This window comes from Microchirus variegatus, assembly GCF_963457635.1.
Source record: "Microchirus variegatus genome assembly, chromosome: 5".
Classification (NCBI taxonomy): Eukaryota; Metazoa; Chordata; class Actinopteri; order Pleuronectiformes; family Soleidae; genus Microchirus; species Microchirus variegatus.
In genome coordinates this window covers 20,151,235-20,169,247 of record NC_139806.1, presented here as the reverse complement: position 1 = coordinate 20,169,247, position 18,013 = coordinate 20,151,235, and the positions used below count along the sequence as shown (strand labels likewise).

The window sequence follows — 18,013 nt, the reverse complement described above, 5'->3', positions numbered from 1 at the left end:
GGCAAACTCTGTGTGAAAAATAGCAGAAGCTGCACGGGAGCTCTGTAGCAGGTGAGCAGGAGACATGACAGAGATGCAGAGGATCATGCAGCAGATGCGGCCACAGTTAGTTGTGACATATTGTCAATTTAAAATTTGATATTAATCCTTAAAGCAGGGCGAGGATGAATCCTTGCAGCTTTAATCAGGATTAGAGTTAATGAATTTCATCCAACAGGGAGCCACCGCTGTTCCTCCATATATTGAAGTGCACTGATTGTGATTATGCACTGATATGTTTAATGTGCGCCTCAATTTAAAAAGGTTTCAACTTACAACTTTTTAAAATGTTACTGAACTTGGCATGCTTAATGTCGTCATCTGCCACATGCAATAGCTCTCTGAGAAGTAGATGGAATTGGAGTCAACTTCAGTTTCCCTTTTGTTTTTTTAGTTTGAAATTCAAGTATTCAAGGACTCAAAGCGTTGGTAGTATATGCAAAAAATAACATATTATTGCTGCAATTAAATTATTCTTTCCCAGTGGCATTTTCTGGTCCTAAATGTAGATGTAGAGGTAATTCTGCAGTCATTATTTACATCGCTAGAAGTTTCCCCTGTTTCTTTCTTCTTCTTTTTAGCTTTTTATTAGTTTGCAAATTGTCACATCAACACTTTAAATGAGCTCTAAGCTGTTACTAGTAAAATGTACACAATGGGATTTTTCACTGGCAAAATCTGGATTTATAAGGAGCGTTCCCTTCTGTTTTCCAATTGCCATTTTATTGATATTCTCAGAATGTGCAAGCTGCAATTTAAAAATAAATGTATTGTGTTGAGAGCCATTTTGACTGTCTTCTCAACAGTGTGCTTTTTGGATTTTCTTCTGTTAGTTAGACAGGATAAGAGCATTGCATGATGTCACCTCGGCTGGCTCTGCTCCTTTTATAACAAGGTCTCACTCTCAGTATGAATTGTCGAGAAAGTCTTAAACACATTGTTATGAGGTGGTTGCAGCCTAATGATGCCTATAAAGGAGGCAAGATACTGGAAATAGTAACACAACAAGTAAACACTACTGTATGATGTCATTAAAATGCTGACAGCGAATGCAGTACTTCATGTAAGCTGCTGCATGTCGATAGCACTGAACTAAATGTGATTAAAAATACATTCATCTCACCAGAGTTGGGTTTGTTCTTCTTCCATCTCTCCGTATTTCTTATGGAGAGTGTGTTCACCACAGGAAATGTGTTGCTCTGGGGAGATGATCCACAGATGCTGCACTCAGAGTCAGTGAAACACACCAAAAACAACATGTTCACACTCTCAGTATCATGTCGTGGAGCAGGGACTGTGAAGACATGGACATCGGCAGTAGAGCATTACCTTGTAGGGTTGTTCGAGAGCGCACAGATGGTGTTAATGCCCACCTTGGTCAGGATGTAATGAGGTTATGTGTCTGCAGATGTGGATCGCACTGTTTGCGTAATCTCATTTTACAGCACATCGTTTCTAGTGATGTGTGCTGTACACGACGTGCTGCTGCAGATTGTGAGTCACTTGCTGTTGTCGCCGGTCACTTCACGTTTGCTTGAGTTTTCCTGGGATCAGCATGGGAATCAGGCAGCTTGCAGTGAGAAAATACCCTTCACACACACATCTATATGTTTAGGGTTTCACTACAGAGCTTTACAGTAGCTAAGGGAAATCTAAGATAACTAAACAGCAATCTGTATTCTTGAATTGCTTCTTGGAAATGGTGCACATCCTCATGCCGTGGCTATGTTTTTTTTTTATATATTGACTGACACATTGCTCAGTTAAGACCTTTTGAGTCAGACTCCTAACGCGTGTGTTAATAGGCAGGTTCTCAGTTTCACTGGCATGGTAAGGTTATACCGTGGCTGTGTTTGACTCAGGAAAAGGCTTGTTTTCTTGACTTACCGTGACCTCTGGGTTTTTTTTTTCCCCTTAACTTTTCCACTTGAAGAATGTGAGGGTATGTGTAACTCAATGCCAGTTTCACACCTCAGTGAAAAACTTACACGTCTAACAGATATTTTAATGATGTGCCTCTTCCCTGTGAACTTCGGCATTTGCAAAGATCTGCTGTTTGTTGCCCCTCTTTATGCTTTAAATGTTGTAATCCTGACAACTCCTTGATTTGTACTAAGTTAATCATGCATCGTTTGCTGATGATCAGGAGAGGCAAAAGAGGGAGTATAAAGTGTCACTCTTAAACTATTTCCTTTTGTCGTTGTCAACATGTCATACATGTAACTTTAATGTTTTTTCTTCTCTTAATAATAACTTTCTGTGTGTCAGCTGATGTGTCTGACATGTTTATCTCAGAATTGTTAACATTTGACACATTTCAGAGAGACGGCCTGACTTTCCTCTGACAGTCGTTGATATAGTGACGGTATATAATGAAGAAAGATCTGGGTTCACACTGATAGAATGTCAACACTGTGATGAGTTTGTGTTCTTTGTGTGTCTTTCTCCAGCAGCTTCCTGCTGTATTTATATTGTGCCGACGACTTCCTTGCTTGCAATATGATTGGAATCCTGCAGCACCTCAGTTGAGTTGACATGTGAAAACTCTCAGCAATGTAGATGTTTTTGCCAGTGATGGATGTTTCTGCTCAGCCCTACCCCCACTGTTGTTGAAGGGACTGAGTTTCAAATATACAAAACCCTCTTAGACTTATTCTACTCCCCGAAATAAAAGGACCGGGCTTGTAGACCGTTTAAAGGCTATTCCCTAAATAATCGAGAGCAGGAAAAATCGACCCGTTCACACCAGTTGTTCACGTGATTTGGAAATCCCTCAAATTTTGGGCAGGAAAACTCCCTTGGCACATGGCTTATGGCTGAGAGGAGGCCGGGTTTCTTAAAAGGACCTTTATTTGTTTCATTGCAAAACTCGGGGGCTTATGGGTTTATAAGTGTGCAGTTCGCAGCTCCGGATTTTTCCAGCCATAAAGTAAGAAATCCTCACATTGCAGTGGAGTGGAAATCTGCCAATTTTGGATTCAGATAACAGTGTGACGTTTGGCTGGACTTTGCTTAACTCCATGGCATTTAACACATGAGCCGATGGGAGCACAAACTTAGAGTGTGGTTGCAAAGTTGAAAGAGTTATAGTGCGACTAAAAAGTGTTTCATATGAATATATATAATTTTGTGTCTGCTTTAGTTCTTGTATGGGAGCTGTTATTTACGAATGTAAGTATTGTTTTTGCAAAACACAGGATAATACTCATGTGACAAACTCAACCGTGCGACCCTTTACAAGTGAATGGCATGTAATCAGTGAATAGAGGGTTGTATTAATTAATTTTGTAAATAAAATCCAATTAAAATGTCCCATATTAAAGGTGCATTATGTAATAAATCTAAATCAACTGGCCATAAAATCCTCCTAATATGTCACAGAGACTCAGGAATAATGTTCATATAACAAACTGAACTCACCAACAACAACAGTACAAACAAAATATTTGCATTAAAAAAAATATTTTGCAGACTGCAAATCATGTTTATGTTTTGAAATCATGTTTTGGCATGTGGCGCCACCTACCGCCGTCTACCAATCATTGCAGTCAGTAGAGTCTCAGCCACGGGTTGCCAGTTACGTCAAAAAACGAAACCTAAAAGAGTAGTAACTGTTTTTGGCCACATTCTTACATATGGCAGCTTTAAGTATGAGAGAATAGTCGATTTGTGCATCGCACAGAAGATACTATACATTTGTGTTGGACGCTCAATTATTCAATAAACCGTCATTATTTCTGCTTCCATTTGTATGTCAAGACGCAAACTTCTCTGACTTGAAAACAGGCTCTGAAAAAAGGGAGTTCGGAGCTTACCAGACCTCTGTCATCTGCACTTCATGTCTGCCTCAGGCTATTAGTTGCTTCTACATGAGGCACCTAAATTGAAGCTGTCAGCGGCCAAGTTGCTTTGTGGTTTTCCAAGGCAGAAGAGAGAATGGAATAATAAAAAGAATGACTATCACTGTTTGCTGCACAAAACATAAATCCCTGTAGATAAATATTCCCTTGTGCAAAATAATTAATTGTGGTTTTAACCCTCTTTATGGACAGGAAATAACAAACCCTATATATCTGTGTTTATGCACACACATTATATTGAACATTCACAATATTGCTATTGGGGAAAAATATATGATAGGATTGTTATTGAAATATCAATATCACAATGGGAGGCTGTTTTTGATCTGTATTGCAGTGGTTTCAGTTTTATTTACAGTATGTAACAAGGCAGAAGTTGTGCAGTGTGGAGAAAATGTAAATGGATTAGTTAGAACTATGCAGATGTGGTAAAGCTCAGAAACCCTGGCCCCAATCCTTTCATGTACCAAGGATCAGTTCTACTTTAGTTCAGCACTCCTCTAGACCATGGGTAAGGTTTTATCTAAATTTAAACATAAGAACCTCTTGCTGTTAGACAAAATTGCAACCCACAATTTTATTATTAGAAACACCTCAAACACTTCATAATATGGTTTTGTATTCCAGTGTATCTTATAAGTGACTGATGCAGAGTAAATGCACTCAGACTGTGATACTTCGCTGTGTTGACAGTGTGTGAAATGTGTGATATTGCCTTGAACTGCTCCCATACATGCACACGTTTTGCTGTTTGCTGTGGATTCCGCCTCTTAACCAGGAGTTCTGGTCCTTTTCAGTCACATAAAAACATGGTTCAAAGACCCCAGCATCGGTGACCTTGTATTAAGTGGAACGATCATGCTGACAGGGCTGTTGCAGGCCTCTCAGTTGGAGCACAGTGTTAACACTGGAGCCCATGTGTGCTTGCATTTCACCAGACAGTCTGAGCTTCTTCGTCCTCAACTGTATGCATTAACATTTGTGACGCTGATGTGTATTTAATCCTTTAAATGCAGTCTTAATGCCACATGCTGTATATGCACTGTATGTATGTCCATGTCTAATCCATTAATGCTTCGGCATGTCGTTTGTGCCTTTGTAGCATTAGATTTAGGAATACAGCTTTTTATAGACTAGGCAGGTCTACGTGAAAAGTGAGGTGGAAAAAAAATCACACGTTTTTTCTTTCACTTTGTGTCACAGAATGCCATGGATCAATGACTTGATTGATGATGGTTAATTAACAAAGTCTGATATTCCGTTAATCTGCCTCAATTGCTTGTTTTTTTCTGAAAGTCAAGCTCATATTATACTAATTTCTAACCTTTGTTGGAGTACAGAACGAGAATACTTTTTTTTGCAAACCTAAAGAATGGCCAACATGAATAACCTTTTTTTTTTGCAAGAAGACACATACTGTATGTATAGGGATTCTTCATTTATGAGTGTACTTGCTGTTCTTTGGTGAGCTCTTTGGGGAGCATTAACATGATTTTGCATTTGTTTTGAGGTTTTATGCTGTGTTTGCTCGAGTCGAAGGGATTTTAGTCAAGGTGACCACCTGCACAAGGTTCATTCTCTTTGATAAGTAGAATATTAGCAATCACTGGTAGATACACCTTGGTTGATTAAGTGGCTCCTATTTAGTCCACAATGTAGAGGATTTCTGGGAAAGACGTTTGCAATTATGGGTGTTATATTAGCGACCTTATCCTAATTGCAACAGGCTGCATGTTACCCTTTTGGTTCGTGGAAAACGGGTTGATTGCGTGAAGTGTTCTCCTCTGCACGTGTGACCTTTTGTACTCTGTTCTAGTGTGATTGCTCTACTCAGATGTTAAAGGGACACTTCAAGTTAGAGACACATTATTAACAGTGACTTCTACCCTGTGACGTGGACTCTTTTGCTCACTGAACACAGATAACTGAAGGGAAAATAGACTTATAGGGCTTTTTTTTTTTACTTAAAAAGTTTCACCATATAAAATCTATGGCCGCTTTGCCCTGTTAGCCGTCTTTTCTGACTGAAAAGGGAAATGTCTAACTCAATCTCCCACTGCACCAAAGTCCATAGAGGATGTTCAATCAGGGATTGTACATATGTACAAGGAATTTTCTTATCCACTGCTGCCACCAGTAGGTTCAAATGTGTTACTAATAGTAGTGTTACAACTAATGTTGTTTATTTAATTTTTAAAAATGTTATTTAATCACCGAAGTTACATGGCAGCAATCAATCAGCAATGCTTGTACCCTTTCAAGCTAATAATGCTTAGCCTTTTGGAAAATGGAACTTGGTTTGTAACCAAAGAGTTCAAGGGCTCAGGTACCCCTGATCAAGGTACCATTGCTCATTGATTATTGGACACTATAAATTAACTGTAGGTTTGAGTGTGAGAGTCAGTTTGTCTCTATGTGGCTCTGTGATGCACTGGTGACCTGTCCAGGGTGTATCGCACCTTTCACCCTATGTCAGCTGGGATTGGCACCACAAACCTTCATGTGGAGGATGAAGCGGTCGAAGATGAATGACATTGACCCCAGCCACAGGTCGAGCCACAAAAAAGCCTTTTGTGAAGTGGAAAAAATTGTTTTTTTGTCCCATCTGTCCCTGCTGGCAGCCATTATACACTTCCTTGACAGCATCCTTGATGGAGTCGATAATGTGTTAAATGTTTCATCCAATCATACTTCAAAAAATCTCAACCTAAACTTTGTGTCCACTGCAGTGCACTGATTGCTGTGTTATACACTCTGCTGCTGCTGACAAACACTCCTCATTAGGTTACAAGGTTAGAAGGACAACTGTCTCTGGCTTTTGACTATTGAGTGTTTTTCATAGAGTTCAGTCGAACATTCTCAGGCTGCTGACCTCATTCTTCGCACCCTGCAGCTCACACTGTGCGACTGTCTGCACATGTCTCTCTGTGTGTGCAATGCATGTGTGTGTCTTGCATCTTTGGACAGGCAATTCGACATATGCTGGTTCACTGACTTTAGTTTAAGCAGTAATTAGATCACTATATCAAAATATAGTCAACACGCCTGTATGGGATAAAATCTGAGAATTGAATTCTTAATATCTGAATGGGAACCACTCAATTTGAACCGGAATTGAACAATCTGAATAATCGCTTTTAAAATTTTAATTTGAGAGACAACCCTTTCAACGTGTATTGCAATTTGGCACTCTCAGATGAACTGAATAGAATGTAATAGTCAGAGGACCTTTATTAAACACAAATGATTCAACATTATCCCTAGAAAAAATAAAAAAGTAAACATCAGCATGTTATGTTAATCTTCTGCAGCAGTTTTCTAGTTGTTATATCGCAGAGGCAACTGCAGTATGGTAATCCTTATTGGAGTTATTGGTTTGCATCATGTAATCATGCTTCATGTGCTCATCCATGTATCAATAATCTATAGACACATAGACATAATCCTATAGACAGTGTCTATATCACATACAAGAGCAGGCTTGAGCGAGCCAAATGATCTGAATGCTGAGATTACTGATGGTTGGTCGGGGGCGGTTGATGCTCGCTTCTCTTTTGACTGCGAAATGGGTTCTGTGTTAAGGCAAAGGCTTTGATGCTATAACATGAAATGTAAAATTGAAATGAAAACTAGCCGTAAGGCTCATCATTATAATACTGACAATAAGATTTGGGGCAGCAGTTCTAGAACAGAGGTTCTGCAAATGAATGTGTTCATTAGCATAAAAAGGAGAAACCTTTGTAGCAGTGTTGAAACACATACCTGACCTGAACCACTATATGTCCACCACACCTAGCCGTCCTTATTTATTAATGAAACCTTTCTGTGTAAGAAGTTTCCTTTGAAAAGCTTTCAGACTCTAGGCTTACCCTTTTTTTTTAAACTTTTCTTTCAGCAGTATGTATTTTGGTGAAAATCTGGTTTAAAAATGAATGAGTCCATTAGAACATACCTGCTGCTCATTCTAATACATATTTTAGAGCCCTACATTTTGTGACCTCATCAATTTTACTTGCACATCTATTGTAGGTCAAGGTCATGTGCAGCCAGGTAATTAGAATGACCTACAAATTAGACTTCTCATTCATTATTAACGCTGATATTAAACATGAGCTGAAGTCTGTTTTGTAACATTAAATGTGAAAGTATAAAGTGGCAAATTGTCCTGGACAGTTTATATCCAATATTATTCTGATGGACTCAATTATGAATAAATGCTAATACAAACACTGACATCATCTTGTACTGTATTTGATTCTCAGCTCCTGTGATTTAGAGGCTTACTGCCGATGTTTCCAAGCCGTAACCAAGAGTGTATCATATGCCATTAATGTTACAGTGGTTGTAATGAAACCACACAATCCGTCACATCTGGAAAAAAAAAGAAGCTCTAATGGATTACAAATCCACTTTAATATCTATATTTGAACCTGAAATCCTCATAAGCTGTGTATAGAAAATCACTATATTTACATTGTGTGCCACATGTGTCATTAGCTAACAATTTTGTGGCCTCCATTAAAGATGAAATGTGTCGTGCTTTTGATTGTTGTGTAACCATTTAAGCTTTTAATGAAAATTGAAATGATGCATTCACATTGCTTTATTAAAATAGCAACCCGTACTCTGCATATTAAATCACAATGACTTACGTAAGATACAAATCGTCCCTATTAATTTAGAGAACAATGCATTCACAGCTATCGGGACTCCACAAGAAGTGCGCCGCCTCTCAAAGCACACACAATGTTTCCATCAAGGACAAAAGTGCTGTTCTTCAAGCTTACGACTAGAGTAGGGTATAATTAGGAACTAAATGCTGCTTTAAGTCAGAATGTGGTCTGCGAGCGTTTCCAAAGGACAACCAGTCTTGTGGTTTGTGGTTTTTATCATCAAATGTAAATTGCACAGTTGAAGAGGAGTGGCACTGACTCATAGAGTTTATAATATCCAGGAACCTCATCCGCTAAAACATTCATGCGGTGCAATATGTCAAAAGTAACATATTCATGTTTTTTTCCAGATAGAGGACAGGCCATTAAAAACAAGATTCAGCCGAGTTATAATTTTCTAATTTTCTAGAACCCCCCTTTGTGGAGGAAAAAAAATGTACAGGAAAGTCCAAAAAAAAAAAAAACCCTTGGGATCAAATTTTGAATATATGCCAACAACAAGGAAGTGAATGTTAGCTTATGGTGAAAAGAATGGCAAATGACCAAAACACGTACATAAAACAAACATTCCACTGTATTCCCATAATAGAGGCATTTTACAGCGACCTGAGTAAATATTATTGTATATTATTTATCATCCATGTACTGAAGTGTGACCTGGGAAGGAATGTTTCACTTTATGCAACCATTTACCGAGCAATCTCATCCTCACTGACGGATCAGCGAACAGAGAGCGACATTATTGGATGACTCTGAAATGATAGATAAATGGATTTGGTTTGTGTTTCCAGGCAAAATACAAGCAGAGTTGAGATCAGAGGATTTGTATTGACAATCGATCATCTCGGAACACGCACTTGAGATTCTGTGTGTGTGTGTGTGTGTGTGTGTGTGTGTGTGTTTCTTTGGCACACGGCTCAACCTTTCACCTTGAATGTGTCAATAGTTTCATGTGAAATCTCACCCTGACATGAAAACCACTTCTAACTCATGGAGGGAGGATAATATCTGAATTATAATCAAAACTGACAATTCCATCCTATGAACATCATGCACATGGCGATTTCCCTGTGTGAGACACCATATTTATATCACAGACACATGGAATTAGTGGATGCAAACAGAAGTGCAGCAGCTGCTTTTACTCACAGTTGACATTTGCAACACATCTGAATCTCTGTTACTGGTTTAAATTAACGCATGATGCTCATATTGTTCATATTCCACATGAAGATGATGTTGTTGAAGTCAAAACTTGTGTTTCACACACACACACACACACACACACACACACACACACACACACACACACACACACTGACTAAAGCAGAGTCAGCTCTTGCGACACTGTGAACTGTCAGTTGATCTCGAGCTGTGAAGCACATCATCAAGTTTCCAATTGAGCCTGTAATCGACCTGTATGATTTGCACAAGTAACTATAATCGCGCTTTGATTTCCTTGGTAAATGAAAAAGATTGTTTGTCTTTGCTGTCTATCACTTAAAGCATCCTATGGAAGGATTCTTGTCTGATTACATTTTTCCTGGTCTTAACTGCAGTCTGTGAGTGACTCATGAGGCAGTTCATTTATAGCAAGTGGCATTATTTTCACAGATTTTTTATTTGAGTTGAGACCGTTATCTCACACAAGTGAAAAGATGATATTTTCACTTCAAAATGTATGTGCAGTTTTTACGTAGCTACTATTGAAAACTATGTTAATTATGTTATTATGTTAAAAAAAATTTATTTGGCTGTTGGCAGTTTTGGAAGTTAGAAGTTAATTCAGTATTTAATTAGCTTAATTCATTAACTGTTACCAATTGAACATGGTAGTTTGATCTATGCCAAGTAACAATTATTTTCATCATTCATTAATCTGTCAATTATTTTCTCTATTATTTGAGTACTTGTTTTGGTCTGTAAAAAGCCAGAAAATGTTGAAAACTTTGGTCAAACCTGGAAATGATAAAAAAAAATAGATAATAAAATTAGTCCGTTTGAATCATTTCTTGGTTATATGGAGCAAAGAAACCAGAAAATAGTCACATTTAAGAAGCTGAAAAATCAAAAAACTTGTTTTAGTTATTGAAAAAACGTCAAAATGGTTGCCAATTAATTAAGAAATCGATTATTTATTGATTATTTGAATAATCAAGTTGGAAACGGCACCATCTTGAATTGTTATTTGTTTTCATATGTTTTGAAGGACATTGGGCTAAACTTTTAATCCAAATCTATTGTTGATTTACACAGATGATTACACTCCATTCAACTGTGGTGGAGTTAATTTAATCCTTTTGGATGCAAAAGTGTATTTTCTTATGTTTTGTGCTTTCTAATGAAAGTCAACCTTGTGAGCTCCAGCATTCGACTCTGATTAACTGTAGAACATTTCAGGAAATGACTTTGGTTAACCGCAACTTTCTTGAAAAAAGAAAAATAAAGTCATAAGTTTGTCCACAATCAAGACTGTTGGTAATGTACCGTAAACCCTCTGTCTCCACTCAATGTATGCATGGCGTCTATCCACTTCAGTTGGCACAATTTCTTTTTCTATTTAAATTTTTTTTAAATCAACAAAAGAACACTGACTGTATTCATCTGTGGCCCTAGACAGGTTAATCTTTTATTACTAAATACAACATTTGGTTACCTAAAATAATTTCATGCACGTGCAAGTGCTAGAATTAGAAAAAACTAAAACAAAATTGTAAATGTGCCTTTACTCTCATAGTGTATAGTGTCAGTATTTAGTCACGGTGGTTCCACACTGTCTTGACACAGCAGCCTAAATCGAGTTCTTTCAATATTGGTCTTATATCCTTGCAGAGAGCTGCAGTTTAAGTCATCAAGCCACAGTTTGCAAAGACAAATAGAAACTTGTGGTTTATTGAGTTTGTGTTCTCGTGAGCGGTGATGAAAACACACATATTTATATGGTGTGTATTTTTCAAATTTTCATTTTGGCTCACGCTCAAAAGCATTTAACAAAAAGAATACTGTGTTTTGAATGATATGCAGTAAATAAGAATGTCCATGTTTCTCCCCGTGAGGGTTGTGTTTACCTTGGAGGTTTGGATGTTGGCCAGTGGAAGAGGAATAGTTTTCAGAAATAATCAGGGGGCACACTTATCACCCAAGACTCTCTTCTCAAGACTGTAAATAATACTCTTCTACATGTCTGCAAGCAGAAGTTGATTTGTGCCGCAAAGGTTAAGCTAATTGTTCTTAATGTGATGGAACAGTGTTCTCACTCAGTGTTATAGAAATGAGATGAACAAAGCATTTCACAGTGAGGTACAACTGGCTGACATTTCAGACCACTATGATGAAATGATCTCGATTTATAGCCACATGAAATATATTCTTATTTAATTTATTTCCATTTCCATTTCCAACTACGAAAAATCCATGGACGAAAACAAAGTGTGGACTATTCCATTTTGGAGCACGGGCATTCAGATTCACTGTCTCTATAGTTTCCTGTTGGTTAAGCTTTCACCTGAAGTAACACCAATGAAAATAGTGTCAACGTCTACTGGAGCTGTCAGTGGAATATTCTATATTGGCATAGTTAGCACAGTAAACAGGTAGTATCTATCCTTGTTCACCTGCGGTCAAATGTTGTTCCATCTGTGGTTGTTTACTGTGCAAAGCCATAAACGTCTTCAATGTGTAACCCTTTTCAGCTCTCAGACTGGACATCCTTATTTCAGGCCTGAGAGTAGTGAAAATATTGATGGATTGAGGTATTATGGTTTTGTGTGCAGCAAAACCATGACAGCTTGGTATTTACAGTTTCATTTTAAGATCAGGGAACTACGCACTCGCACCAGAGACAATGTATACACGCCTTCGCTCCCAAATGACTTCTTGTGTCTACATGCAGATTTAGACGTTTCTTAGATACTTAACTGGATTTTTTTACAGGTACCAGAGAAGTCTGGAAAATAACGTTTGTTTGCACTAGTGGCACTCGTGTCATTTTAGCATAACCTACTTCAAAAATGGATGCTGTGTAGTGCACTTCTACACTACATGAGCAGGAACTTCCTCGTGACTGAATACAAATGCCCTAAATGTTCTGTGTGTTTTTTTTTTGACATAATTAATACATTTATTGCTGTGCTACCATCATTTACTCCAACCGCAACTGCCAGAAAACGAGTACTTAGGACAAATCAGAGTTAAATAATTAGAACAAATCATATAACAAACACTAAACAATATTGCAGGGTTTCCCCCCGTGTATTTTTTTTAAACACCACAGATTTTTCTAAACCGGGGCGCTTGAAACCCAAGTCACACTATCAAATGCGTCATTATTACGGTTACATTGTTCTTGTCAATAAAGATGTTATATTTAGGGATGCACTGATAATTCGGAGGCAGAAACACAGTGAGTACACTGTGGAACAGCACCTATTAAATGCTAGTCTCTTTGCACTAAAGCGACATAGATCTCATGAACATGAACTCCCTGCGACATTCACTTCACACCAGAGAACTTTCTCTCTCTTGGAGAGTTAACTAAAAAGATCAGCTCATCTGATGCATCTGTTATTCCCTTAATTGCAGCACTAAAGCGTCTTCTACACAAAGGTTGAGACCACGGAGTGAATACAATGGAAAGTGTGATCTGCTCTTCAGAGTCTGTCACCACGTTTTACTAAGATCTACTCGGATCCCCTGCACTTCATCGCGACTGCACTCGATCCTCGTCATAAATATCATTATTTGGATGTAGGGATAAAGCTGCGTGTAGAGAAATGATCCAGTCTGTAGTGGATACGGAGAGCCCACTTGGAGATGGAGAAGCCGTGCGTTGGTCACAGGAGAGGAAGAACAGTACAGCGCAGGGGCTGTGCACAGAAAAAAAGGGCAGTCTGTTTGCACCAGATGAGGGGGCACTCCCACTTTTTTATTCATGTTGATTCATTTTACTTTTAAATGTGACCAGCATTGCATGGCTTGTTTTAAGATTCACTGGCCAATTACTTAATTAGGATTAACTTAAGTGAAAACAATTGCTATACACTTAGAAATCAAAGTACGAGACTGTACCTAAATAGATACAAATGCTTTGTTGCTCCTGTTGTACCCTATCAGGGTACAAGTACTGTACCTTTAAAATTTGTACCTCTAAAGAAACATTTCTGCACCCGAAGTGACAAAAATGTACCTGTACACACTGAGAAAGGTACAATGCTTGTACCCTGATAGGGTACAACTGGAGCGGCAGCAAAAGGTACAGTCTCGTACTTTGATTACTTAGGGTGTATTATTTATTTTAATTTCAAGAGTGTGTATTTTTTTTTTACAAAAACACAGTTTGCCGTTGGTGGGCTATCCGAGAGGCCATACCACGGCGCTTAGCAGGTTTTCTGGGGGAAACCCTGTATTGTCACTCTATCTTTCCTGTTTGTATGCTAGAGTATAGTTTATGTTTGCCTATATCTAATGTGGAACATTTAATTTTCCCTGAAAATAGCTGTGGTGTATTTATTTAGCAGTTGTTGTTGTTGTTTTTTTTAACTTGTGTTTAAATTTAAACTCCTCGTCTTCCGTCTAATGTTTTTTTTTCTGCATGTTTCCTCAGTGCATGTTTTTGATATTGCAAAAATTTACAATGCAAACAGGCACCCAACATGAATTAGATTTGTTCTTACATCCAGCTGTGTGATTTGTGTTTGAAACAGACAGTTGCAGCTGCAGTCAGGGATTAAAGTGCTCGGAGTGAACGTCTGTCTTTCATTTGTGCTGTTTGTGCTGCATCATTGAACCACAAAGACAAGACAGGAATTTTTTTTTTAGCCGTACCTCTCCAGGCACACATGGTAGTTTGTGTTTCAGTCTGTAGATACATATTGCAGTATGGCTTAAAGCACCATGAAAGCTCAATTTTGTGTGTTTTTATTTCCACTTTCCTTGTCACACTCTGTTAAAAATAAATGTGGTCATTTTTAATATAGTCATATTTGTCATTGCCCAAAAGTGATCCGTAGGCAAACAGCGAGCCAGTCAGTATGACTTATTAGAATGGAAATGGAAAATGTTTCCTTGACTGGAAAACCACACCTGAGCTACCATGCCACACAAAAGCTGGGAAAATATTGTATGTGTAAGCGAATATTGGAAATAAACTGTTGTTTTTGTTCATGTTGTAATTTTGTCATGTCTGATTACTTGCCCTGTACCACAAGGATACAACCTGGAACAATGACCGAGTGAGATTAATATGATTAATTCAAGGAAAATGAGAGTGACATTTGCTCCAAGACGGTTTAGACATTAAAAAAAACATTAGCTCTTAAACACTTGACACAAAAACTGTTACTTTAAAAGTACTATCTAATCTATTCTGAACTCCCAGACGCATACCTTCCAGGCCACCCTGTCACATTTACTCATATTCTGTTTGAGAAAATCTCACTAGTGTATGTTTCTAGGAGTATTTTTACTGGGGAGAAACAGGATTTAGATTGTGCTGTCTGCAGCACCATGACCACGAATAGAGAGTGGTTAGGGTGTTTGAAACAGTTGGATATCAGCCAACTGATTAATTTCATGCATACTTTTACTCTAATGCAGGACATTTGCTTCAGATCCAATTGCGTCTGCAAATGTTCATCTTTGGAGGGATCAAAAAAATGTTGTTGTTGTAATCGTTACTAGACATTTGGATTTCTTTTTACATCGTGCGTTTTGCAGTTATACGCTGATATACACGTATATATTTCTCTAACCTTGTCATCATTTCCATTTTCCCAGGTTTACACAGATGACGTGCTCACAAAAGAGGAACAGATCGGCCTGTTGTTTAAAGCCAAACAGAAGTGCGAGGGTTCCATTAAATCAAAGCACAAGATCCCTGGTAAGTAAAAAAAAAAAAAAAACACAAAAAACCCCAGAAAGTCAGAGAGTCTGTACAGCTGTACATGGTTCATAGCCATTCACATGTTGCTGACACAGCCATCATGAGCAATGCAGGGTTAAGTGTCTTGGCACATTGGGATGTAGACTAGTGGGCCCGGGAATCTAACCCACAGCCTTCCAGTTGAAAGAGGCCTCACTGTACCACTGATCTACCATCACCCCACAAAACATTTAACGCCATGCTTGCTTGTGCAAGTATGGTGTTTATTTTCTTCACTGTCTCAGATAAGCAAGATAAGCCTGTTAGCACATTGACATTTAATGACCCTCATGTGGAGGATTAAGCAGTATACAATGAATGGAAGAAGAATATCTTAAAGCGGACCTAGACCGGAAGTTCCAAGTAACACTGTTTTTTAGTGTGTATCTGTGTCATTACCTTGTTTAAGAAGCCCCGAAAGGTTCAAAACAAACAGTTCAGCCACTGCTGAGAACGCCGTGTTTTATTGTAATCTCGGGCTCAGCGAGATCTCTGAAAAAACCCGGTCCGGTTACGTAAACAGCGGTTCTCCTGAACAGCAGATCGTCCTGCTCCGGGCACTAGTCCGGGCACATCCGGTTGCGTACATTGAACCGCAGAAGAAGAATAACGTCCGTTGTAGAGGTGTTTCACGAGCGACAGTGTCTTCTGACTCTGGGTCTGACTCCAGGTCAAAGTCATAAAAGGGGAGTCGTGATGAAGCTATTTTTAAATATTGTTAAAACAATGTTTTGATAATCAGGAGCAGTGCATCCACCGTTCCAGAGGGGGGAGCTGTGCTTCTGAGAGCGGGTGTGCTGAATATGTCACTTCCGGGCACTGGCCAATCACAAGACATTTGGGAAGCCTCTACGCTGGTTGGCCAATCACAACACAGTCTGTCTTCTGGGTGTGAGAGTTGAGTCTGAAATATCGAGGCTGGGGAACAGCGTCAGAAAATAGGTCGTTTACAGCAACTAGGAGGTTTTTGACCATAAAAACAAGTTAATATATGTAAGTAGACCTCCATAACTAACATATATGTGCAACAGGACCACTCTATGTGAGCTTTAAGCTGATCAAGGTATTCGCTCATAATCCATCGTAATCAATACTGTGGGCTACTTGGATGCTTTCACCAAATTACATTCCATTGACTTGATCACTCATCACAAACACAACTGCGTGGTGGCGTTAGAAGAAATATGCATCAATGTTAACCCTTCTGTTACCAATCCTGTCATCACCGACAGGATTTGGCATGCGTACTTACTACTTACTGTAACTCCTAGACCATTGGGACTCCTAAAACTATGGACTGGCGATCTTTCCATGGTGTGACCACGCCTTTGGCCCTATGTCCACTGAAATTGGCACAGCATCCCCCGTGACCCTCAAATGGCAGATAAAGCAGTAGAAGATGGATGGATGGAAATCCGAAAGCAGAGAAATAGAGCTTTGCCCCCGTATAGTACTTGTCATTGCGGTAGCCCTCAGGACTTCCATGGAACAACCGTCCAATCACAGACAACTGACAAATATTGAAAGTGAAGGTTATTTTGGAAAAAGGGGCAGAAGCACTCACTCATTGAAAGTGTTTTGAGAATTCTACAGCCACAAGATCAAAATACATGTAAATCCAGGTGGCCAGATTATCACCAGTGTCTAACCATTTATGTTCAAATATTTGAAAGAGCCTCACTAAGGTGAGGTAATATCACAGGTGCTTCTTTGTTAACATCCTGTTGTGCTACCAATCCATTATTTTTTTCTACACCCAAGAGCTGGTAGAATTTAATATGTGTAATGCCATAATAGATTAACAAAGACATTGATGTTTGCCAGGGAAATTATCCTCCTGATTGAAGTGTACATGTTGGACAGATACTAGATAATGGTATCAATAAGCCTGTCCATGATGGTTTACTGACCAAAATGTTTACTCACAGGTAGAGGTCTTAGAGAGATTACTGAAATATGAAAACTAAATGAAAGCCCTTTTGCTGGATGCGTGAGATTGCAAAAGGCTCATGCAATGACAATGGCCCACTTTAATTACATTGATTATGTTTCCAGCAGTGGGATTTTCCACTATTGCAACAGGTTGATTTAGGAGCTTCTCATATCGGCTGCTCATATCAAAGGAGATGTATATAAAATATAGCTTAATTTGTCAGTACAGGCTCAACCACTGCAGAGATTTGTGAATTCTAGCTGGAGTGTGTGGAGATTGCAATAAATACCCCAAGGGCCGCACAGAACAGATTAATATGTAGCTCAGATTTGGGTTACATGGGTTACCTTGACTACCAGCATTCTCTCAGTAAAGCAACGCAGACATGAGTTTATCAGAAAGTGTAGGGTTAATATATCAACAATCAGCTGCAGAAGCTGGTGATCACAACAGTGAAAGTGAGAATGCCTCACACTGTGACAACAGCTTTATTATCTTGATTGCGATGTGGAATGTGATTTCTTAGGACTCAAGAAAACAATCATGTTTTTGACTGAGTATGCCCACTCTTTGAGTCAGTTGAATGTGT

The 18,013-nt window shown here is 38.7% G+C and overlaps 1 protein-coding gene across 1 annotated transcript in view; it reads left to right on the top strand.

Annotated features, from left to right (window-relative positions):
* The window catches only part of pth1r (parathyroid hormone 1 receptor), a gene marked incomplete at its 3' end in the record, with an annotated part of 48,170 nt that overhangs the window by 6,476 nt on the left and 23,681 nt on the right, over nucleotides 1–18,013 (top strand). Inside the window, exon 2 of the mRNA XM_083890218.1 lies at nucleotides 15,347–15,449. Coding sequence (XP_083746344.1) covers nucleotides 15,347–15,449 — 103 coding nt within the window. The remainder of the gene's footprint in view (nucleotides 1–15,346; nucleotides 15,450–18,013) is intronic.